Genomic DNA, 23303 nt, shown 5'->3' with positions numbered 1-23303 from the left:
GTGCCTTTGTTACCATGTCTGCCATGTGTGTCTGACATTGTAAATGATTTGAAGGTCTGTTCAGATTTCATGGTGTGAAATGCTGTTTTATTGTTTGTGGTCTTCTCGTTTGTCTTTTTGTTAGACATGTGATACTGTGCATGTGATTTTTAACGTCTTAAAATGAATGTTTTTAAGTGCCTGAAGTGCCAAAGAAACCTGTACCACAGAAGAAAGTCCCTGTGCCGGCTCCTAAAAAAGTGGAACCTCCACCATCCAAAGGTATACCTCCCCAAAGTGAATACACATTCTTCACCCATAGCTTCACCAGAAAAATTATGGTGCAACTGGCCTTAGGAAAAGTTGTATGTATAAGATAGACAGTTACGTCTTTATTTCTACAAATGTTCAGGAACACTGACCCCCACTTTTCCTTAGCTACAAAGCAGTACTCAAGAACAAAGATAAAAGGGAGTATTGTCCTCCAAATCGCCACAGAAGCTCTACCTGGTTGCCTGTAGTCTGAGTAAACTTTGAAATTTTCAAATAGATACACTGCAAAGCTAAATTATCTACACAAAAAGATACCTGAAAAAATCAGCATGAATAAACTTTCCTAAATTTTATCCTTCCGCAATTTATATGAGGTGCTTTTATAACACCAGGATGGAAAGAAAAAAAAGGATGGAAATATTTATCAAAACGCTCAGTAGTAGCTTATGTCTTCTGATACATACGTATAAGTGGTAGCCCAGCGGGTTTTGACTTTAGCCTTGGCCTTATTCCCTGCTGTCTTATTCTGAGCAAGTTTTTTATCCAATTGGGCCTCAGATTTGTCTCCTATAAAATGGGGAGACTAATATCAGTCCTAGTGGGCTCAGATATTATTGTGAGGATAGAATAAAGTAAGGTGTGCGGAAGTGACCTATCACGGAGTGAATTATCCAGATCAGTTCATAAGACCGGTCAAAGGCTGTATATTTAGACCTTCAGGTTCAGTATTTTCTGCCAAAGGTCATGGCATCGCTACTTAAAATGAGAATAACATTTCCACCGAGCGAAAGAGTCATATAATCAGTGAAATGGTGAAGCCGATCCTTTATTAGACTTCAGAAATACTTTACAGGTGATGATTTAATAAACCACTAGGGAAATTTAAGTGGATGAAATGACTCTGCCCTCTGATATTCGAGTAGGTGGAAGGTCCCTCACTCTCCAAAACTACACCCTAACACGGGGTTCCGACCTGCCCCACGTCTCCAACCTGTTGCATGTGGTCTTTCTGTGTGTGAACTTCTTGCATTCGTTCTTTTTGGTCCCTCACAATAAATTCTTATCATGAAATGATGTCTTTAAAGTGCCTGAGGTTAAGAAGAAAGTGCCAGAGAAGAAAGTGATCATTCATAAGAAAGAGGAGGCGCCTCCTGCCACAGGTACTGCTCTTCCCAAGCGAACTAGACACTGCCATTTCTTTCTATCACCTGTAAAAGTCAAAGTGTCCTCTTCCAGCATTTGTTAGGCTAACTTGTATCATTGCTATGTCCGTGGTCTCCGTGTTCATGCAACTTAAATGATAAAATAATATCTTTAAAGTGCCTGTGGTGCTTAAGAAACCTGAACCAGAAAAGAAAGTGCCTCCTCCTGGTCTTAAGAAAGCAGTGCCTCCTCCTGCCAAAGGTACATCACCCCCAAACGGGGATGTGTTTGCTGTACCCCATGTTGAACTGTGATGCTGTCCACACAGGATGTTCAACATAAACGTTTGTCTTGTCTTGTCGGTCTGTCACTTCCATTCACCGTTTGTGACTCTGTCGCACCCATGTTTGTGCTGTGTCAGTTTTTCCACTTTGTGTTCGTGTGTTTTACGTTGATTCTCTATGTATGTTACTTCCTAAAAAAATAGAAACACTAACCTGATACATCTTTAAAGAGCCCAAAGTAACTAAGAAGCCAGTGCCTGAAGTACCCCTTGCTCTTCCTAAAAAAAAGTAGAGACTCCAGCAGTAAGAAGCAGACTGTCTCTTTAAATGGGCTCTTGGTCTTAAATCACAAACCTCTTTATTTTTGTTTCATTAATTGATTCTGCAAAATCTCAGTGTTTCATCTTATGCATGTGTATTTTGATACTTACTCCTTTGTGTTGAAAAATGGGAAACTTGGTCTTTATGCACTCTTCGCCGGTTCTTGCATTTTAAGTGCCTAAAACGATCAATATCTTTTAAGTTCCTGAGGTACCTAAGAGAGTGGAAGAAACACGAATCATTCTCCCTGAAGAAGAGGAAGTTCCACTGGTTGAAGGTAGATGTCTTGCTAAGAAAATAGATTTTCCAAGTCATCATTGTCTTATCATTGTCTAATATTGAAGGAGACAAATGCACCTTTTGCTTCAGAAAATAAACATATTCAGACTCTAAAAGAAATCATTATTTACCTAATAGAAATTAAGCAGGGAAATTGAAATCAACTGACTCTCCTTTCTTACATGCTTAGCCAATTTGTTTGTTTGTTTGCCTGTTTAATTTTAATGACAGTCTTTGAAAGGAAACTATTTGCCATGGGGAATTTTTCATCAGATAACTTGGTTGATAATAATGGGATAAATCTGCTCAAAGGAAATTCCAGTTAAGCCTGAGTAGTTGATACAGAAAATCTGACATCTACCCCAAGTGAAACAAATCCAGTCCCATTAAAAATAATAATAACAATTTCAACTAAATTCTCTCTGACAGTCCTTCCTAATTCTGAAATTCTGGGAAGGACCTAAAGTATTTTGAAGGCTCAGTAGATTTTTTTTTTTTCAAGGACTAGGGAGTTTACACACGCAATGCAAAGGCTAAGCTACGGATTACCTGTTTATGACAACCTCTCTCTTCAGGTATATCCTTGTAGTCTAATATTCAAAAGAATTCTAATCTACAAAATAATAATCTTTTTAAAGTGTATGAGGAGCCCGAAGAGCCTATTCCAGAAGAAGAGATCCCTGAAGAACCACCTAGCATAGAAGAGTTTGAGGAGGTTGTTCCACCTAGAGGTACAGCTGCTTTTAGGCCTTGGAAATTTAAAATCTATTGTGGTCCAGATCTTTCTCAGAATAAGTCTAAATATAATATTCCTCAGTATACTTTTCTCTTGTCTTATCAATGATAAATTGAAGATCAATAATTAGTGGTACCTGAAATGCCCCCCCCCCCAACTTTTCTACTGTATTATAATTCTTGTATTATTGGCACTTTAATTTTTTCTAGCCAGACCCTATTATAACACTTTCTCCTGGTTCTTTGTTTTTAGTTTTTATGCAGTATTAAAGTGGGGGAAATCTATTTCTGTGTGGTTTACTTTTTAGACTAATTCTTAGCCTATTTTTCCCGAAGACTATGACAAGCTTTTGCATAACTGATAACTACATTTGCTAATAGGAGGAGGAAGTAATAGCCTTCTACCTTTAGAGACACTACTCAAATGTATAATTACCACTTAGTTTGCTAATATCTTTTAAAAACCAGTCAACATTTTGTGTTATTTTTTGCATTTATGGATGTTCGGTTCACTGCATGTCATTTTTCAAAATGTCCGTATGATATTTTTTAAGTGCCTGAAGTGGTTAAGAAAGCAGTACCTGAAGTACCTACTCCTGTTCCTAAAAAAGTGGAGGCACCACCAGCTAAAGGTATAGCAAATCTCAATATCTTTAAATTCCAATTAACGTTCTTTAAAAAACAAAAACAAAAACAGACATTTCTTCTTTGATGGTTTTCTTAAAGTCATTTAAGTAGCAAATTTATGAAATTGATTATGGACCAGTAAAAAAACATAACCCATTTCATATCTTTAGCCTTTTTGGGAATGTTAATGGGTAATTATGTTAATAGATAGCTGTGTGTATATAAATTACTCCAGAAATTTCTCATTTTAAATGTTAATTAGTACATCTCTCTATACTTATATACATAACAATAGATCCTTCTTCACCACATTTCATACATAAATTTATTCCATTGTATAGAGTTTTCTCATGTTATTATAATTATGTATACTATGTTACATCTGTTCTAATGCTGGGATAATAACTATTTTAAAGAGCCTCATGTCCTTTCTAATATTTGGCCTAAGCATTTAAGGTTATTACAAAATGTCTCCTTCTCATTGCTTCCTAATTAGGCTAACGCTTCAGAAGTGCTCTTAACAGATAAGCTTATGCCCTGTCGCTATCACAGTAGGCATCCCCAGCAGATAAAATAGTACTAGGTGGAACAGGATGCCTGTGTCAAGGCTCAAGTACTCTCCTATGATATTCACTTCAAAAAAGTCCTCATCAAATTAAAAGTAGTAGAAGTAGGTCCAATATTGGTAATCCCTGCTATTTAAAACATATAGAACAGCACAGGTTCTTGCAGATGTGTCTTCTTCTAAGGTTTAGTTAGCAAAAATAAATGATTCGGAAAAGTATCTTTATTATCTGTAAAATTGGTGTCCAGTAGTACAGAGTGACTTCTTACGCTTTGATTAGTATAAAGATGTTTTTGCCACATTTATTTATGTTCGTGACTTAGTATTGTCAACTAACTGAAATGCCTAATATCTTTAAAGTGCCAAAGAAGGTTCCCGAGGAAAAAGTACCTGTTCCTGTTCAGAAAAAAGAGCCACCTCCAGCCAAAGGTACATATTCTGTTTTAAACCTGAACTTCCTGTTAATATTTTTTCATTAACATATTTATGTTTGGGATACCTGGCTGGCTTAGTCAGTAGAACATGTGACTATTGATCATAGGTCATGAGTTCAAGCCCCCTGTTGGGCATGGAGCTTACTTAAAAATAAAAATTTTTTTAAAAGTTAAAAATTTTTTAAAAGTTTGTTTTGTCTTGACTGTGTCTTGACTGTTTTGATGTCTTTTGTGTATAATAATTTGCTTTTGATAGTCCTAAATATTAAAACTATATCTTTAAAGTGCCAGAAAAGAAAGTCCCAGAAAAGAAAATCGCAGAAAAGAAAGTCCCTGTGCCTAAAAAGGAAGCTGTTCCCCCAGCTAAAGGTATTTTTGGAAAGACCTTTTCTGTACCTTCATGTGTTGTTGCATGAAAGCCTTTTCTTCTTTCAGTTGTTTTCATTCTGTATTTTGAATTTATATCTTCATTCCTTTGTGTTTTTTAAAAAAATTATTAAAATAGCTGCTCTTTCAGGGAGGACTGTCTATGAAGAAAAAGTATCAGTTGCCTTCCACAAAGAGGAGGTAGTAAGAGAAAGAACAGAATTAGAAGTAGTGGAAACACCAGTGGAAGTTCTTGAGGAAGAAGAGTTCCACGAAGTTCAAGAATATTTTGAAGAAGAAGAGTTCCATGAAGTAGAAGAATTCATCAGAGTCGAAAAACCTAGAATGGAAGAAGTACACAGAGCTGAAGAGGTCCATAGGGTAATAGAATTTTTAGAGACAGAAGAAGTGGAAGTATATGAAAAACCCAAAGCTCCACCTAAAGGTATAGGGGAATTCTGTTGCTATTGCAAATTGTTATACTCTTGCTCTAACTCACTTTTTTTAAGTGCATTTCATGTCCAGTTTGGAATACTAGAAACCCACTTACTTTCCAAGTTCAAATTATGGCATGCTTTAAGCATGAGCTGCAACTATTTGATGCACAGATTAATGTGGAGTAGAGATTAACCATACAGCATATAATTTTAGCAGACAAGATAATAGTATTTGATATCTACTTATCTAAGGAGCTCACTGTATGAATTTGTGGACTCTTTTTTGAAGCCAGCTAGGAATGATTGTTACAGGATTGTTACGGGTATCAAAATATCTGACCAGTGTAGTCGGTTGAGTGACATAGAAGCTCCTCAGTTAACTGAGGAGTTTACATGTTCAGGCAAAACAGCCATTGCTTTGTTAACATGAGCCAGCTGTTCACAAACTGATCATTGCTTACCGAAAGCTTCCGCCACTTTCTGACATTTTCATTAGCAAAATAACAGTAAGGAAGCAAATGAAGCATTGGTAACACCACTTGCATTCTAGTTTTTTTTTTTTTTTTTTTTTTTTTTTTTTTTTTTTTGAGGATAAACCATGATACAAATAAATTCTCTTCGGTACCATTCCAAATCTTGCACAAATTAATATGTGTGTAATATGAAGGAATATGTGTGTGCATGTGTGCTTATTATTCATAGTAAGTCTACAATATAGATGAAATTTAGCAAAATCATGTCTGTCTTGGAAGTGTGATGTAAATTCAAAAAATATAATTAGGTAAAGCATTTATGAGCCCTCACTGGACTAACTTTATTAGTAGTGCTCCCAATTACCTAAAGAACTCATTCTAAATCGAAATACTAATATCTTTGAAGGGCCTGAAATATCTGAGAAAGTCATCCCTCCAAAAAAACCACCCACTAAAGTTGTTCCTCGAAAAGAGCCACCAGCTAAAGGTATTTCATTGGTGAAAACCTACTTACCTTATTGTATGTACAGAAGCACCTTGATTATATTACGAGTTCGCATTCTTGATGTTTTTCTTCTGTGTCTAGTGTTTTTGGAATTTCTAAACAAACTAATATCTTTAAAAAGGTTGAGGGGCCAAAGGAAGTTCTACCAAAATAGAAAGTCACTGTAGTTACACCTAAAATACCCAAAGCAAGTATCTTTATTAACGAAATAGTGCACCTAGGTTTCCTTCTTTGATACTGTTCGATATTGGATATTCACTAATATGCTTATTGATAAATCCATGTTTTCCTATTTTATTCATTTTAATCATTTAGTAATAATACATACATCATGACTATTCCTGCTTTGTACATTTTTGGGAACCTCTTGAATTTTCCAATAGAAATAAAAAACATCTAATAAATAGTATGTACTTATATCTTTAAAGTGCTTGAATCATTTAAAAACATTATCACTGAAGAGAATGTATCAACCATTCCACCAAAACAAGCAGAAGTATCACCAGCTGAAGATGTCTTGTTAATTTTTCTTGTCAAACTCTTACGATTCTAACACGGGAAATTTTTCTGGATTTCTGTCATGTTTGTTGTCACAATTTGACTCATTTTAATACTGTAATATGTCTGACAAAGTGATAACTCTGTTTTATTTTGTGACTATGTCATGTGTTGTGTTTACATTTATGTTGTGCTTGTTGCAAACCTTTATGAATGTTTAAAAGTAAAAGAAATTATCACTACTATCTTTAAAGTACCTGAAGCGCCCAAGAAAATTGTGGTAGAAGAAAAAGTACGTGTTCCTGAAGAGCCCACATTTCCACCAGCTAAAGGTACCTGCCTTTGGTGATTTGCCACTATTATAAACCCCTCTTTTATTCACTTACTATGAAACAGAGAGAGAAAGTGAGAGAGAGAGATCCTTCTCCCCTCAATGCCACAATATAGCTGAATTATGCAAACTTCAGTTTATGTTCTATAACATAATCCTCTCTTTTGTGATGACCCTCCAGAAACAAAGGCATCAGCCTAAAGGCTGTTACTGTTTTTGTTGATCCTCTTCTTAAGCAATAATTAAACATTTTTGACCCTCAACTTCTTTTCTTTTTTGGAAGCTACTGTCAAGGAGCTCTGAAAACAAATAAACATTCCAAATGACAATAGAAAATGATGCTTTACTCCAAAGACAAAGTATTTTTAATATTGTCATATTAAAATGTCATATTAAAATCAAGAACTCATCAACAAGGCAATCTAGAGAGATGCATTGACTGTGTTTAGCTGGCTTATGATTTTGGAATTCTTGGCATTCTTCTTGTTAGATCCTCTTTTTGTCCTGATGCTTTATACCCAATTATGATATTTTTAAAAATAAAATAAACAAATATCTTTAAAGCACCTGAAGTACCCAAGAAAATTGTTCCAGAAGAAAAGATTCGTGAAGCTCTTCCTAAAAAGCCTGAAGTTCCACCAGCTAAAGGTATACACTGATACTAATCATGACACAAAATGACTCTTTGTTTAGTTATCCGTGGTTTAAAGTCAATGTGTGTGATGTTAAATTCTTTTATTTTGCTGTATATCCTTAGTATATTTGTTATTTATAACAATTAATATACTAATATCTTTAAAGTTCCTGAGGTGCTTAAGAAAGGTATTCAAGAAGAAAGATCATCTAAAGCTCTTTCTGAAGACACAGCGATGTACAGTGAGTGTGGAAAAATTGGTGGTGCTTTTCGGTTTCATTTGTGTTTGTGTTTGTCTTCATAGCTTTTAAAAATAAATATACTAATATCTTATAAAAGCCCAACATGCCAAAAAATATTTGGCTAAAATTAAATTATCTGAATGGTTCTTTGCCTTAAACAAGGTATGTCTCCTCACCATTTTAAAAAAATAAATAGCCCTGTACTTATAACATTGTCTAATTTTAGAAAAATCATTTGGCTTTTTGAATTTGTCATTGTCTTGTCTTGTTAACCTGTTCTGTATGCAAATATCTTCTGCTTTGAAGCAACTTCTTTTCTTAGGCCTTGAAGTAACTTTAACTTCATCATAATGTTTTAATTGGATTTTATAGAATCAAAATGCCCCCTTATTTTTTTACTCTTCACAGCCATCATTGGAAACATTTGGCAATGTTGCTCAAATGACCATAGATTTATAAGGCCATTACAGCATCAAAAGAATTCTCAAATCATTTTTTATTTGTTTGTATGTAAAATTATGATTAAACAATTTGAAGAACAAAATAATCTGAATAATAAAATATTCTGAATATTCAATAATCTGAATAGTAAAAATGCCAGTAGTCAAGATTTTCTTCCATTTATTTTAACCTAAAAAATTCCCTGTGTAAGCCCATTTTTTTTTGTCTGTAATAGTAGGCTGGGATAAAAATATGTGATGACTCGCTCCATTAAGTATCCTTTCCATGTTTTAGTTTGGTTATTGTCACCAGCCAGTCTTCCTTTCTAAAAGCCAAGGAAATCTTTATTTTCTTCATTTGCCTTATTTTCAAAGATTTAACTATTTTTCTTTTTCCTGCTTCCAGTCCCTAAGTGGTTGTTAAACTACACAGCCATAAACCAGATATGGTTTGAAATTATGGCCAATTAGGTTCCTGGAAAAGGGAAGGACTTACATGAATTTCCAGTAGCTCAAATGTAGGAGAATTCTCAATGTGCAACTCAGTATCAACCCTGTTCTTTATGAACAAAACTAAGAGCAAAGGACAATTTTGCCAGTAACTTTCTGCAGACAAAGTAGAATTATATAGTCCCTTGTTAGTGAATTCCTCAATTTTATTATTATCATAATTGGGAGTTCTTATGATAGACCTGGGAATGACGCTTTCTCTTAGCCAATGTGTTATTGTCACTAGTTTGTGTCTATTACTACAGGTAATCTGGGTGATGAATGTGTGTTACGTATTATGTTTTCTTAATACTCTTTGCCACTGCCTTGAAATGCCCTCACTTGTATACATACTAATATCTTTAAAGTTTATGAAGTATATGAAGAATCTACCTCAGAAGAAAAAGTTCTTGTGACTCATCCTCAAAAGACAAAAGTCAAAATAGCAAAAGGTATATAACACCTATGATCTAGTCTGAAGAAAATTTATTGTTGGCTCTTTTAAAAGCTCTATCTTTTCCTTCGCTGTTTATAAATATAATTATACTCATATCTTTTAAGCACCTGAGCCATCCAAGAAAGTCGTTCCAGAGGACAAAATATATGTGACCATTCCTAAAAAGAGAGAAACACCAGCAACCAAAGGTACATTTCAACAACATCAAACTTAGATGAACATCTTTGGATTCAAGACTCAAAAATTGCGTGTTATATAATTTACTGTTTTTACAAGCTCTAAGTGTAAACCTACTAATATCTTTAAAGCGCCTGATACAACCAGAGAAGTCTTTCCAGAAGTGGAGTTACCTGAAGCTGTTCCCCAAATTCCAGAGCATCCTCCAACTGAAGGTATAATTCTTAGTTATGAAAATCTAAAGAGAATCTTTCTTCTTTGGTCCGCAAAATACATTGTGTTTTGTGTAGGTTCTCAGAACCTCTAACACTAAAATACTAATATCTTGAAGGCCCCCAGTGTACCCAAGACAAGAAACTTTCTATGCTTGCCTCCCCCTCCAAAACAAGTGCCACTCATACCATGTACAAGGATAAACAATTAGAACAAAAATTAAATTTCTAATTTAAAGCTACAATACCTGTTAATATACCTAACTTTTTATATATCCTGTGTCTTCATGTCTTTGCCTTTTCTCAACTAAAAAATACTAATATCTTTAAAGAGTTGGAAGTCTCCACGGAAGGTCTTCCAGAGCGGCAAGTTCCCGTTGCTAAAAGAAGAACGCTACCACCACCCAAAGGTACAAGCCAGAAGAAAGCCAGCTTCCATATCTCAGGATTGTAGTTGTCCTTAACATATGTAAATATACTAATATCTTGAAAGCCCCAGTTGCTACTAAGGAAGTCATTCCAGAGAAGCGGGTCCCCCAAAGCAGAAGCTCAGCTGGGTATATACATGTTCCCATGAGTTATTCAAAAGAAAATAGAGGGAAAAAAAATCTTTAACTTATTTAAATGGAAGATGCTTGGGCTATAAACTTTATGAGGCCTCCAAGGATTACATGAAGATACATAATGTGTAGCTATGACCCAGATGGATTGATTCTTCAATAAGAAATAGCTATTACTGTTTCCAAAGAAAGAAGAAAAGTTAGCTAGAAAAAAAAAATGTACACAAGACCACTTATAACATTTATATCCCTGAAACTCAATTGGATTGGTTTCATTCCCATTTAAAGCAGAAATCAGTACCATCAAATGGCAGAGGTGCCTGGCTGCAGACTATAAATTGGTAATTCAATGCTCCCTGGGGTTGAAATTTCAAGAGATAATATAACTGCCTATTAGAATTGCTTTTCGATGAAAATAAACTTATTACTAAGCACAAGCATATACATTTGAAATAATTATTTTCCCATAGGACTTAAATATAGAAATATTCTCAGAAAAACATGACATAAAGACAATAAGAGATTAAATTCAACTTTGAGCAGTTCTTTTTTGTGCTATGGTCTCCACCTGAGAGCCTTCTAAAACTAAGGCAGTTAAAACTAGTTAAAGTTGGAATTCTGTGCTGAGTACTTAATTATTCCTTCTCATCACCTTTTATTGTCCATTTTGAATATTTTTAGATAAATCAAAAGAAGAGAAAGTTTTAAAACACCCAGAATAATAATTTCTTTACGATATCCATAATATTCTGTGATTTAAAGAATATCCAAAAAAATAAAGAAAGAAAGAATATCCAAACACTGACATGATTTTTTCAGTCTAGAATCTTTGGGTCATTCTCCTCTAATACTTGAAAAACAAATCCCTTTCTAAAGTGCCTAAGGCAAGGGTACAAAATGAAGCCTATCCAGATGAGAAAGAAGCTGTTTTATTCTCCTCAAATTAATAGCTAAAAGCACATCATTAATTATTAAAAAATCAATTTTTTTCACTTGAAGCTAATTTTCCATGATCTAATTTTCTATATAACTACCATTCCAAGGAATAAAATTACTAATATTGATAGTACCTGAGTTGACCAAGAAAATAGCTCCTGATAATCAAGCACTCATCTGTTCCTAAAGAATCAGCTATAAGGAACAGGGAGGTCTGTCTCCCATTCTGGGGCGTTCCTGTAGGCGGAGTTAGGACTAAAACGCTTCATCACTCCCAAGTACAGTGCATTTAATATCTTTAAAGTGCCTGAATCACCTCAAGAAACTGTCCCTGTAAAGAAAAGCCCCATGGCTGCTCCCCCTGAGATTGAAACACCTTCCAGTAAAGGTATCATTCATTCTATCCTTCCTGCCTTCATTTGTTTAATCAATGCCAATTATGTGTGTGGTGCTAGGGAGCTGGGGAACCATAAACATGGAAAATTAAGACTTGATTCCCTTCTTCCAAACTTTATACATCATCCAAATTTTTAGAAGAAGCACTCTTGTATCCAGAAATACCATTGTGGTTTAATTAATAACTAACGTCTTCACTGATGCCTTAACCTCTAAGCATGATACTAATATCTTCAAAGCACCAGAAGTTGTGAAAGAATTGGCTCCTGAAGTGCAAGTATCTGAAGATGTTCCTAAAGAACCAGAACCTCTGCCTATAGAAGGTATGTCGATACCTGTGAACAGAGACTGAAGAAGAAATGATACGTCCTGTGATGTTAAGAACTATGCTTTACTAATGTTCTTCGTAACACCCAAATGTAAGCATACTAATATCTTTAAAGCACCTGAAGCTGCACAAGAAGTTAACCTCTCAAGAGAAAATATTTGTGGGTGTTCCTATGAAGACAGAAACTCCTTCTATTAAAAGTACTCATTCAACCAATACTTAGTAGGGAGGGTCTACGGTGTCACAGGAACTAAGCCAGGTGCTGGCGGAGGGTGAGCCCTTCTTCTTGAGGATCCTACTAACCCCTAAGACTTAGTTGATTGGTGGAGCAAGGGGAGAATAGACAGGAAGAAAAGAGACTTCTAGAAAACTACAGCTAACTTTTTGTGGTTACTGGTTTCACTAATCATTTTAAATCTTAAATGTGAAATACTAATATCTTTAAAGTGCCGGAAGCTCCTCAAGAAGTTTTTCCTGCCAAGAGAGTTCCTTCCAAAAAAAGAGAACCTCCTTCAATTGAAGGTACAAGTGGCCATGCCCTCAAGCTAAAGAAGAGATAGCTCTTGTTGTCTTAAAAATTTTTTGCTGTGCCTCGTGATCTCCATGACACTAAATGTTAAAATACTAATTTCTTAAAGTGCCGGAAGCTCCCCAAGGAATTGTCTCTGAAAAGAAAACATATGTGATTCGTCACAAAAAGGCTGAAGTTGTTCCTGATGAAGGTATATGTTCTTGGAAGCTTAGCGATTTGGGGAAATGTCTTTGCTGGTATGAATGTGCTTCCTGTGTGTTTGGAGTCTTATAACTTCTCAATGTGAAAATATTAATATCTTTAAAGTGCCAGAAGTGCCCAGAGAAGTTGTCCCAGAAAAGAAAGTGCCTCCTCCCCAAAAGCCTGAAGTCGTACCTGCCAAAGGTACATTCTGGACCACCCTTTCCTTAAGGTGGGGTAGGAGGGCAATAGGAAGGACCACCAGGCTAGACTTGAAAGTTCTTTTGATGTATAAATGCAGTTCTTGTCTGTGTTGATCCTTGTGACTTAAAAGCAAATTTACTAATATCTTCAAAGTGCCTGAAGCTCCCAGAGAGGTTGTCCCTGAAAAGAAAGTGCTTGTGGTGCCTCGTAAAAGGCCAGAAGTCCCACCTGTTACAGGTATTTGTCACTAGCCTTAGGTTTAAGAAGATATAACTCTTCTGCTCTTGAAAATATTTTGCTCTAGTGACCTCACCTTTTTTAATTGTAATTTTACTAATATCTTTTAAGTGCCCGAGGCTCCCAAAGAAGTTGTCCCTGAAAAGAAAGTACTTGTGGCGCCTCCTAAAAAGCCAGAAGTCCCACCTGTTACAGGTACTTGTCACCAACCTTAGGCTGAAAAAGACAGAATTCTCCTGCTCTTGAAAATATTTTGTTCTAGGCGTCTAATAACCCCTAAGTATAATTTACTAATATCTTTTAAGTGCCCAAGGCTCCTGAAGAAGTTGTCCCTGAAAAGAAAGTGCCTGTGGCACCTCCTAAAAGGCCAGAAGTCCCACCTGTTACAGGTACTTGTCATTCACCATAGACTTAAGAAGACATAACCCTTCTGTGCTTGAAAATATTTTTTTTCACTTGTCTTCAAAACCCCTAAGTATAATTTTACTAATATCTTTTAAGTGCCCGAGGCTCCCAAAGAAGTTGTCCCTGAAAAGAAAGTGCGTGTGCCGCCTCCTAAAAAGCCAGAAGTCCCATCTGTTACAGGTATTTGTCATCAACCTTAGGCTGAGAAAGATAACTCGGCTCTTGAAAATATCTTGTTCCAGGGATCTTCATATTTCCTAAATGTAATTTTACTAATATCTTTTAAGTGCCCGAGGCTCCCGAAGAAGTTGTCCCTGAAAAGAAAGTGCATGTGCCGCCTCCTAAAAAGCCAGAAGTTCCACCTGTTACAGGTACTTGTCACCGACCTTAGGCTGAAAAAGATAACTCTGCTCTTAAAAATATCTTGTTCCAGGGGTCTTTATAATTCCTAAATGTAATTTTACTAATATCTTTTAAGTGCCTGAGGCTCCCAAAGAAGTTGTCCCTGAAAAGAAAGTACGTGTGCCGCCTCCTAAAAAGCCAGAAGTCCCACCTGTTACAGGTACTTGTCACCAATGTTAGGCTTAAAAAAGCATAATTCTTCTGCTCTTGAAAATGTCTCGTTCTAGGGGTCTTCATATCTCCTAAATGTAATTTTACTAATATTTTTCAAGTGCCCGAGGCTCCCAAAGAAGTTGTCCCTGAAAAGAAAGTGCCTGCGGCGCCTCCCAAAAAGCCTGAAGTCCCACCAGCCAAAGGTAGTCACCCCCCCACCCCGACCCCCACCCTCACCCCCACCACCGTCACTGGGTTTGATACTGTCCCTTTGCCTCCCCTCCGTCTAACCATGACATTACTAATATCTCTAAAGTGCCGGAGGTGCCCAAGGCAGCTGTTCCAGAAAAGAAGGTGCCTGAAGTGATTCCTCCCAAACCGGAAAGTCCTCCCCCTGCAGGTAATGTCCGTGTCATACATCCTAGGGCGAAAACTGTTATTTTAGCTAGAAAATTATGTATATGAATACGACCATATAAACGTGATAGAATTATAAAGAAAGTCAGAAGTTAACCACAGTATCTTAATGCATAATTACGTTACAGTCACCAATTTTTTTCCACCGTTTCTAAACACAAATTACCAATATCTTTGAAGTGCCTGAGGAACCACCCAAGGAAGTCATCCCTGAGAAGAGAGTACCGGTGGCTCCTCCCAAAAAGCCAGAAGCTCCACCTGCTAAAGGTATTTATCCTTCTGTGTTGTTGGTCACCTATTTCAGGGGGCCTGGGAGAAGTGTCACAGGAGTGTCCGCCAGTCTCATAAATTGCATTTGCTTGGGTAAATGTGTTGGCAATAAAACCCCTTTATAATCTCTAACTAAAAGATACTAATATCTTCAAAGTTCTTGAAGCTCCTAAAGAAGTTGTCCCCGAAAAGAAAATGCCTGTGGTTGTGCCCAAAAAGCCAGAAGTCCCACCTGCTAAAGGTATTTATTCACACTGTCCTATTAAGAAGAAAAGAATATCATCTTGTACTCTTCACCATCGTTGTAATACGTACCTTCGCCACTCATAAACTCTAAAAATACTAATATCTTTCAAGTGCCTGAAGTTCCTCAAGAAGCTGTCCCCGAAGAGATCATTCCCAAGGCACCACCCAAAAAACTAGATGCTCCTCCTGTTACAGGTACATGTTAGCCCTGACCTCAGTTTGAAGAAATATCTTCTTTTCTTCAGAATAATTTTAGCTCATTGCTCTTCATTAACTTAACTTTAAAACTACTAATATCTTTCAAGTACCTGAAGTTGCTCAAGAAGTTGTCCCAGAACAGAAATTTCCCAGGGCACCACCCAAAACACCAGAAGCCCAACCAATTTCAGGTATTATTCACTCAAGTCCTTACAGAAAGAAGAAATACCTCCTCTGCTCTTGGAAATATTTTTAGTCCATTGACCCCATTAATCTAAATGTAAAACTACTAATATCTTTTAAGTGCCTGAAGTTCCTCAAGAAATTGTCCCTGAAAAGAAAGCAGCAGTGGCACCTCCTAAAAAGCCTGAAGCCCCACCTGTTACAGGTACTTGTCTCTCACCATAGACTTAAGAAGATACAAGCCTTCTGCGCTTAAAAACATTTCTTTCTAGCAGTCTCGTAACCCTTAAGTGTAATTCTACTAATATCTTCTAAGTGCCCGAGGCTCCCAAAGAAGTTGTCCCTGAAAAGAAAGTGCGTGTGCCACCTCCTAAAAAGCCGGAAGTCCCACCTGTTACAGGTATTTGTCACTCACCTTAAGTTTAAAAAGACACAACTTCTGCTCTTGAAAATGTCTTGTTCCAGTGGTCTTCATAACTCCTAAGTGTAATTTTACTAATATCTTTTAAGTGCCTGAAGCTCCCAAAGAAGTTGTCCCTGAAAAGAAAGTGTCTGTGGCACCTCCTAAAAAGCCCAAAGTCCCACCTGTTACAGGTACTTGTCACTCACTTTAGACTTAAGAAGATATAACCCTTCTGTGCTTGAAAATATTTTGTTCTAAGAGTCTCATAACCCTTAAGTGTAATTTTACTAATATCTTCTAAGTGCCCGAGGCTCCCAAAGAAGTTGTCCCTGAAAAGAAAGTGCGTGTGCCACCTCCTAAAAAGCTGGAAGTCCCACCTGTTACAGGTACTTGTCACTCAACATAGACTTAAGATATAACCCTTCTGTGCTTGAAAATGTTTTGTTCTAGTTCTCATAACCCTTAAGTGTAACTTCACTAATATCTTTTAAGTGCCCGAGGCTCCCAAAGAAGTTGTCCCTGAAATGGAAGTGCCTGTGGTGCTTCCTAAAGAACCTGAAGTCCCACCTGTTACAGGTACTTGTCACTCACCTTCGACTTAGGAATATAATCCTTCTGCACTTAAAAATGTTTTGTTCTAGAACTCTCATAACCCCTAAGTGTAATTTTACTAATATCTTCTAAGTGCCCGAGGCTCCCGAAGAAGTTGTCCCTGAAAAGAAAGTGCGTGTGCCGCCTCCTAAAAAGCCAGAAGTTCCACCTGTTACAGGTACTTGTCACCAATCTTAGGCTGAAAAGTATCTCTCCTCCTGAAAATATCTTGTTAAAAAAAAAAAAAAGAAAATATCTTGTTCCAGGGGTCTTCGTAATTCCTAAGCATAATTTTACTAATATCTTTTAAGTGCCTGAGGCTCCCGAAGAAGTTGTCCCTGAAAAGAAAGTGCGTGTGCCGCCTCCTAAAAAGCCAGAAGTTCCACCTGTTACAGGTATTTGTCACCAACCTTAGGCTGAAAAAGATAACTCGGCTCTTGAAAATATCTTGTTCCAGGGGTCTTTGTAATTCCTAAATGTAATTTTACTAATATCTTTTAAGTGCCCGAGGCTCCCAAGGAAGTTGTCCCTGAAAAGAAAGTGCATGTGGCACCTCCTAAAAAGCCAGAAGTCCCACCTGTTAAAGGTACTTGTCACCGACCTTAGGCTGAAAAAGATAACTCTGCTCTTAAAAATATCTTGTTCCAGGGGTCTTTATAATTCCTAAATGTAATTTTACTAATATCTTTTAAGTGCCTGAGGCTCCCAAAGAAGTTGTCCCTGAAAAGAAAGTACGTGTGCCGCCTCCTAAAAAGCCAGAAGTCCCACCTGTTACAGGTACTTGTCACCAATGTTAGGCTTAAAAAAGCATAATTTTTCTGCTCTTGAAAATGTCTTGTTCCAGGGGTCTTCATGATTCCTAAATGTAATTTTACTAATATCTTTCAAGTGCCCGAGGCTCCCAAAGAAGTTGTCCCTGAAAAGAAAGTGCCTACGGCGCCTCCCAAAAAGCCTGAAGTCCCACCAGCCAAAGGTAGTCACTCCCCCCACCCCGACCCCCACCCTCACCCCCACCACCGTCACCGGGTTTGATACTGTCCCTTTGCCTCCCCTCCGTCTAACCATGACATATCTAATATCTCTAAAGTGCCGGAGGTGCCCAAGGCAGCTGTTCCAGAAAAGAAGGTGCCTGAAGTGATTCCTCCCAAACCAGAAAGTCCTCCCCCTGCAGGTAATAATCAAACTCACAAAACTATTGTGTTTTAAAAGAGAACTCTCTTCTTAGTGTTGTAAAAATCTTTTTGTAAAATATGTCCAATGCTTTAGGCAACTCTAGCATTAAAATGAGCTTGTCTCTTTTAAGTGCATGAGGAGCCTGAAGAAGTTGCCTGGGAAGAGCCCCCCGCCGAAGCTGTGGAAGAGCCAGAGCCTGCTCCTCCTCCAAAAGGTACTTGGCCAGTTGCTAGGTCACCTTAGGAAACGTTCCTCCCCTCTTGCCCTGAAAATTCTGGACGTTTTGAACTTTTGCCTTATTTTTCATTCATCTTCACGGATTCTAAAAAAATAAATTCTAATATCTTTAGTGGCGGTGCCACCCAAGAAACCTGTCCCAGAAAAGAAACCACCTGCTATTGTTGCCAAAAAGCCTGAACCACCACCAGTGAAAGGTATCTCCCACCGCCACTAACCTCCTACAGAAAAATGTGTCTTTATTTAAAGTGTTGGTGGGGTTCCACGGCTATACCTAATGATTTTCATGTCATGGAAAATATGAGCTAAGAACAACTCATTATCTTTTAAAGTGCCTGAGGTACCCAAGGAAGTTGTCCCTGAAAAGAAGGTGCCTCCAGTGGTTCCCAAAAAACCAGAAGTCCCACCTGCTAAAGGTACATACAGCTGACTACTGTGTGATGGAGGATAAAGTCTCCAACTCTTAAAAAGTATTTTGTTCTATGTAAATGTGATGAATGTTTACCAGCGGCTCTTCATAATGTTCAAATACTAATATCTTTAAAGTGCCTGAAGTTCCAAAAGAAGTTGTTGCAGAGAAGAAAGTAACGGTGCCCAAGAAGCCCGAAGTCCCGCCACCTAAAGGTATGTGTCGCTAATGAGATTCTTCGGGAAAGCACTCCCCCTTGGTTTCAAAAGTTACTCATTATAGGAAACCCTGTTGTTTGTCAAACCTCTTATATTCACAATCACAAACCTGCCGTTCTGGATTTTTAGGGTTTACATGTTTTTAAATAACATCATTGGTTTAAAGACAAACAAGAAACTGATGCATCTATTATGAGCATCAAAAAGTGGACTAACAAGGTTCTGTTAATCTTCGTAGGCCACATTTCCCTCCCTGCTGTGTGGGTCTCAGAACAGATTACTGGCCTTGTGAATTTTATTCTTGGATTTATCTCTGGGTTATTTGACCTAGATGTGAACTAGAGGTGGTATAAATTTCATGTCCTTCTCTACTACCCAGAAGTAAAACTAACTAATATCTTTAAAGTGCCAGAGGTGCCAAAGAAACCTGTCTTTGAAGAGGAACCAGCCATTCCTGTTCCCGAGAAAGCAGAGTCTCCTCCTCCAGAAGGTACATATAAGACCATTAACGGGCTTGCCGCTCATGACAATTGCTAATTTAAGCCTTGTTCCTCTTTTTTTCTTATTCAGTGTCTCTTGGTCACTTTCTATCCTGTAATTACTTGTCTTAAACATTCTTAATTAGTGCTGATTTGGGTTCTCAATCAGCGACATCTACACATCATAAAGTTTCTCTAATGCACACAAAAAGTAGGGCAGGACTAGTGACTATAAATGACATTAAACACCAAAAAGGCTTTCTAAGCATTCAAATCAATAGAAACAGAAGTCCGCACGAATAAGGTAGATTTCATCTTCACAAAAATAAGAGAAGGTATTAATTAAAACAAGGGAGGAAGTCAAGGTTACTCGTTTTTATGTTCAGTGTTTTGTGCATCTCCAAATATTGTTCGATACGTGGAATTAAAATTAACTATATCTTTAAAGTATATGAAGAACCTGAGGAAATTGCTCCTGAAGAGGAAGAGCCAGTTCCTGTCGCAGAGGAGGAGGAACCAGAAGCCCCACCACCAGCAGGTACATGGCGGGATCCTGTACTACACGGGAAAATACATCATTTGACTTTTATAACTATTATAGATCTTCTTTAAGGTAAAAATGTTAGTCTTCTATCCTCTTACTTGAAATTTGACTTCACTGGCAAGAACAGAAGTCATTTGCACACACAAAGCTGTGGAATTTTCCAGTGTGGCTACCAAAGGAATGGGTGTGATCTTCTCTTTTCCTTCATTAGTGTCAAAGCTTTTCATTGTAATCATTTGACTGAAAGAAATTCCTATCTTTCAAGTGCCTGAAGAACCCAAGAAGATTGTTCCAGAAAAGAAAGTTCCTGTTATCAAGAAGCCAGAAGCTCCACCTCCTAAAGGTACTTACAGTAACATAAATCATTCTTCATTTTTGTGTGCTGTCTAAAATCTGACACTCTCTGTATTATGTATTGTGTCGTATTTATGTGCGTAACTGTTACCTAAATGTTGTTGTCAAATTAATGTGTACATGGTGTATCTTGCGATTTTATATTATTAAATGCTACTAATATCTTTAAAGTACCTGAGATGGCAAAGAAAGTTGTCCCAGTGAAGAAAGTACCAACGGTTAAGAAGCCAGAAATACCTGCAGCTGAAGGTATTCACGTCAATCATTGATATCATTAGTATCATTCGTTTTTAAAGTAATCTGTTATCTGTATTTGTTGTTGCATAACTATGGACAAAAATGTCCTTACTTCATTTCCAACAATTTTAATACTGCTCCATTAATTACAGATTCTTTATTCTTAACATTTAAGATGTTTCTAAATACTCTTTTCTAAAATAAAACTAATATCTTCAAAGTGCCTGAGGTGCCCAAGAAACTTGTTCCAGTAAAGAAGGAAACTGTGCCTGTTGCCAAAAAAGAAGAAGTCCTGCCCAAAAAAGGTACCTACCATGAAGAAAAATATATATATATTTCTCTGAATGCTATCTGAGCAATTTCATAATAGTTCTTATGCAAAACCACATTTCACAGATAAAAAGGGTAAGATCATGAGGGCAAAGAGAAAAAAATGAGACAGATGAGCAGGAGGGAAAAAAATGAGATTCAGCTGTGCTATGACATGGTTCCATGGGGGTAGCAAAGGACCTCCTCTGATTCAAGAAGTAGAACAACTCAACTCAGCATATTTTGCTGAATGTCCTACCACTAACCAAACAGTGTCCTAGAAAAAAAAGATCCTGTCCTGTCTTCAACCAACTTAAAGATGGTGTGAAGAAAGCACAGCACAACTCTAATAGAGACAGGAAGCAATCACACCTACAAGAGTATAAAGGGCTACAGAAACACAGAGCAAGGGAAGATAAATTTCAGGCAGAGGCATCAGGGAAAACTGTATGAAAGAAATAAAAATTTAAGTTTCGACCGATTTTTATGTTGTATAGCAATTGAGAAAATGGTCGGGCTTCAGAAAGATGACTAGCAATAGTTCCAGCTACTCAAAGACAGTGATAATAGTCAAGAGCCACTGCAATTATTTAAGAGTTGGACAAGACCAATGGTAGTAGAAATGGAAGAAGAAAGAGATGGGAGATCGAATTGGTGACTATTATGGAAACAAGTAGCGATATAGAGGAGCCCAAGATGATCACAGAGGTTGTAGCTAGGTATCAGTGAGAATGGTTTATTGGGTCCCTAACTAATATTAGAAAGAAGAAAGTGGTTTTTTCACCTTTCAAATGTAGAAGCTGGGAATCTGCATCTAGAGTTTAGGAAAGAGATCAGAGCTGGAGGTGTCGATGTAGAAGTCGTCCACAGAGAAATAAGAGTTGAGAGTGCAAGAGTGATTGCTCACAGAAGGTAGAGTCAGATTTTAAAGCTTCAGAGTTAGGCCAGTGGAGAAGACTGACATTTAAGGGTACTCAGAGGAAGAGAAGTGAATGAAGAAGGCCGAGAAAACTCATTTATAAAATTGGAATGTCCCAAAGGATGCGATGCCTCCAAAGCCAATATTCCCCCATGAAGTCTTGTAAGATAAAGTTCTTTCTACTGTATTCTTTGCCTGCTGTTTGCAGAATCTTGTACATCTTCTAAATTCTTAATAGTAAACAAAATCAATATCTTTAAAGTGCCTCAAGTGCCCAAGGAAATCATCCCAGAAAAGAAAGTGTCCGTTCCTATTACTGAAGAGCCAGAAGCCCCACCTGTTCAAGGTACACAGCTGCTCTATAAATCTTGGAAAGATGACAGTTGTCTTCATCATCTTGCTTTGGTTGTAGATGGGTCTTAGTATTTGTCTGTTGTCGGTCTTATGTAGTAAAATTGTTGATATTTTGGGGCCATCTGAAGAAGATGTTAGAGAGTATAACTAAGTTGGTATGTTGCAACTTAGCAGTTGAAAGATTCTATTGTGAATACAGTCTAAAATATGATACTGTGTTTTTTAAGTTGAAGAGCCTCCCGAGGAAATAATGTATGAAGAAAAAGCATCCATAACCATTGGTAGAAAAGTGACTCCCCCTGTTGAAGGTATAAACATAAACTTTTTTAATCTCTTAAAGACTCCTGCTACAAATTAAAAAAAAAAAAAAACTATGCATAGGGTGACGTTCTTTCTTGAAATTCTATACAGAAGCATTCCAACATCTGCTTGCTTCACTTTTCAAATAGTTATACTTCTTTTAAGGTAGAATCTTTAATTTGATTATTCTTGATAGTAATTAATAATTCAGTTTACAAGGCAAAACTGGAATAATTGCATTGGATTCTCAATCACCCCTTGTCAAATTTTATTTTATTTTATTTTATTTTATTTTATTTTATTTTATTTTATTTTATTTTATTTTTATACCCCTTGTCAAGTTTTAAAAGTCATCTCATTCATCATCAACCTACATCAAATAGTTAATAGAATGTTTAATAGAAATCTTACCTCCTTTTCTATATAAGTGACTTTGTATGAAGTGTATGTTTTTGTTTCTGTGACTACAATCTTTATATCGGTGTGAAATTTGTATGAGTCTTTGTGAAGAACTTTTCAATCTCATATCCTCTGTCAACATTCTTTAAAGAACGTGAAATTCAAAAGTATATCGAGCCTGAAGAACCTGAACCTGAACCACAGCCAGAAGAAATACCAATACAAGGTATTCAGTTACTTGGACTTAGCTCTTTATCATCATATTCTTCATCTTCACATACATATATATGTGTGTATGTTTAATGTTGTTCCTTGTGTCTCTCTGCATCTGTGTGTAAGATCCTCTGTTGTAAATGTGCATTTCACTCTTACGTATCCGTGTCATTTGTGCTATCGATCTCATGTCAGTGGGGCTTATATGAATACTTCCTTTGTTTTTATTAGTGCCTTTGCCATATTTCTCATCATCGGTGTACAGTGTTGATATTTTTGTGTTTTATGTTGGATACTGTTTTATGTTGGACCCTAATGTGAATGTAAAAAGCAAACTATATGCTTTACGTATATGCTTAAATTTCTACTGAATGTACTATATATGCACATGTGAATTAGCATACACGTGTACTAACACTCCTGAAATACTCTTTCAAGAACCTGAACCTGAACCTGAAAAGAAGGTTGTTGAGAAACCAAAACTCAAACCAAAGCCTGCCGCACCTCCTCCGGCTCCACCGAAGGAAGATGTGAAGGAGAAAATGTTCCAACTTAAAGGTATAAAAATGCTACTCCAAAGCTTTATTAACCTGCTTCACACTTCTATTCAGTCATC

At 36.9% G+C, this 23303-nt stretch overlaps 1 protein-coding gene across 1 annotated transcript in view; it reads left to right on the top strand.

Moving 5' to 3' along the window:
• The window catches only part of TTN (titin), a 273898-nt gene that overhangs the window by 130556 nt on the left and 120039 nt on the right, over positions 1-23303 (top strand). The window contains 57 exon segments of the mRNA XM_038584970.1: positions 178-261; positions 1338-1412; positions 1573-1656; positions 2203-2277; positions 2918-3010; positions 3569-3646; positions 4567-4635; positions 4926-5009; positions 5158-5451; positions 6323-6403; positions 7174-7251; positions 7815-7898; positions 8052-8126; positions 9424-9507; positions 9617-9700; positions 9821-9904; positions 10234-10311; positions 12033-12116; positions 12569-12643; positions 12760-12843; positions 12960-13037; positions 13191-13274; positions 13386-13469; positions 13580-13663; positions 13776-13859; positions 13967-14050; positions 14158-14241; positions 14354-14437; positions 14551-14634; positions 14832-14918; positions 15079-15162; positions 15279-15362; positions 15473-15556; positions 15670-15753; positions 15865-15948; positions 16059-16142; positions 16254-16337; positions 16444-16527; positions 16637-16720; positions 16854-16937; positions 17045-17128; positions 17236-17319; positions 17432-17515; positions 17630-17713; positions 17846-17929; positions 18066-18149; positions 18285-18368; positions 18499-18576; positions 18986-19069; positions 19507-19596; positions 19868-19945; positions 20128-20205; positions 20415-20498; positions 21684-21767; positions 22003-22083; positions 22626-22700; positions 23126-23245. Of these exon segments, the coding sequence (XP_038440898.1) occupies positions 178-261; positions 1338-1412; positions 1573-1656; positions 2203-2277; positions 2918-3010; positions 3569-3646; positions 4567-4635; positions 4926-5009; positions 5158-5451; positions 6323-6403; positions 7174-7251; positions 7815-7898; positions 8052-8126; positions 9424-9507; positions 9617-9700; positions 9821-9904; positions 10234-10311; positions 12033-12116; positions 12569-12643; positions 12760-12843; positions 12960-13037; positions 13191-13274; positions 13386-13469; positions 13580-13663; positions 13776-13859; positions 13967-14050; positions 14158-14241; positions 14354-14437; positions 14551-14634; positions 14832-14918; positions 15079-15162; positions 15279-15362; positions 15473-15556; positions 15670-15753; positions 15865-15948; positions 16059-16142; positions 16254-16337; positions 16444-16527; positions 16637-16720; positions 16854-16937; positions 17045-17128; positions 17236-17319; positions 17432-17515; positions 17630-17713; positions 17846-17929; positions 18066-18149; positions 18285-18368; positions 18499-18576; positions 18986-19069; positions 19507-19596; positions 19868-19945; positions 20128-20205; positions 20415-20498; positions 21684-21767; positions 22003-22083; positions 22626-22700; positions 23126-23245 (4944 nt within the window).

This window comes from Canis lupus, chromosome 36 (genome assembly GCF_011100685.1).
Source record: "Canis lupus familiaris isolate Mischka breed German Shepherd chromosome 36, alternate assembly UU_Cfam_GSD_1.0, whole genome shotgun sequence".
NCBI classification, from domain to species: Eukaryota; Metazoa; Chordata; class Mammalia; order Carnivora; family Canidae; genus Canis; species Canis lupus.
The sequence above is the reverse complement of the archived record's forward strand: the minus strand, read 5'-3'. Positions and strand labels throughout refer to the sequence as shown.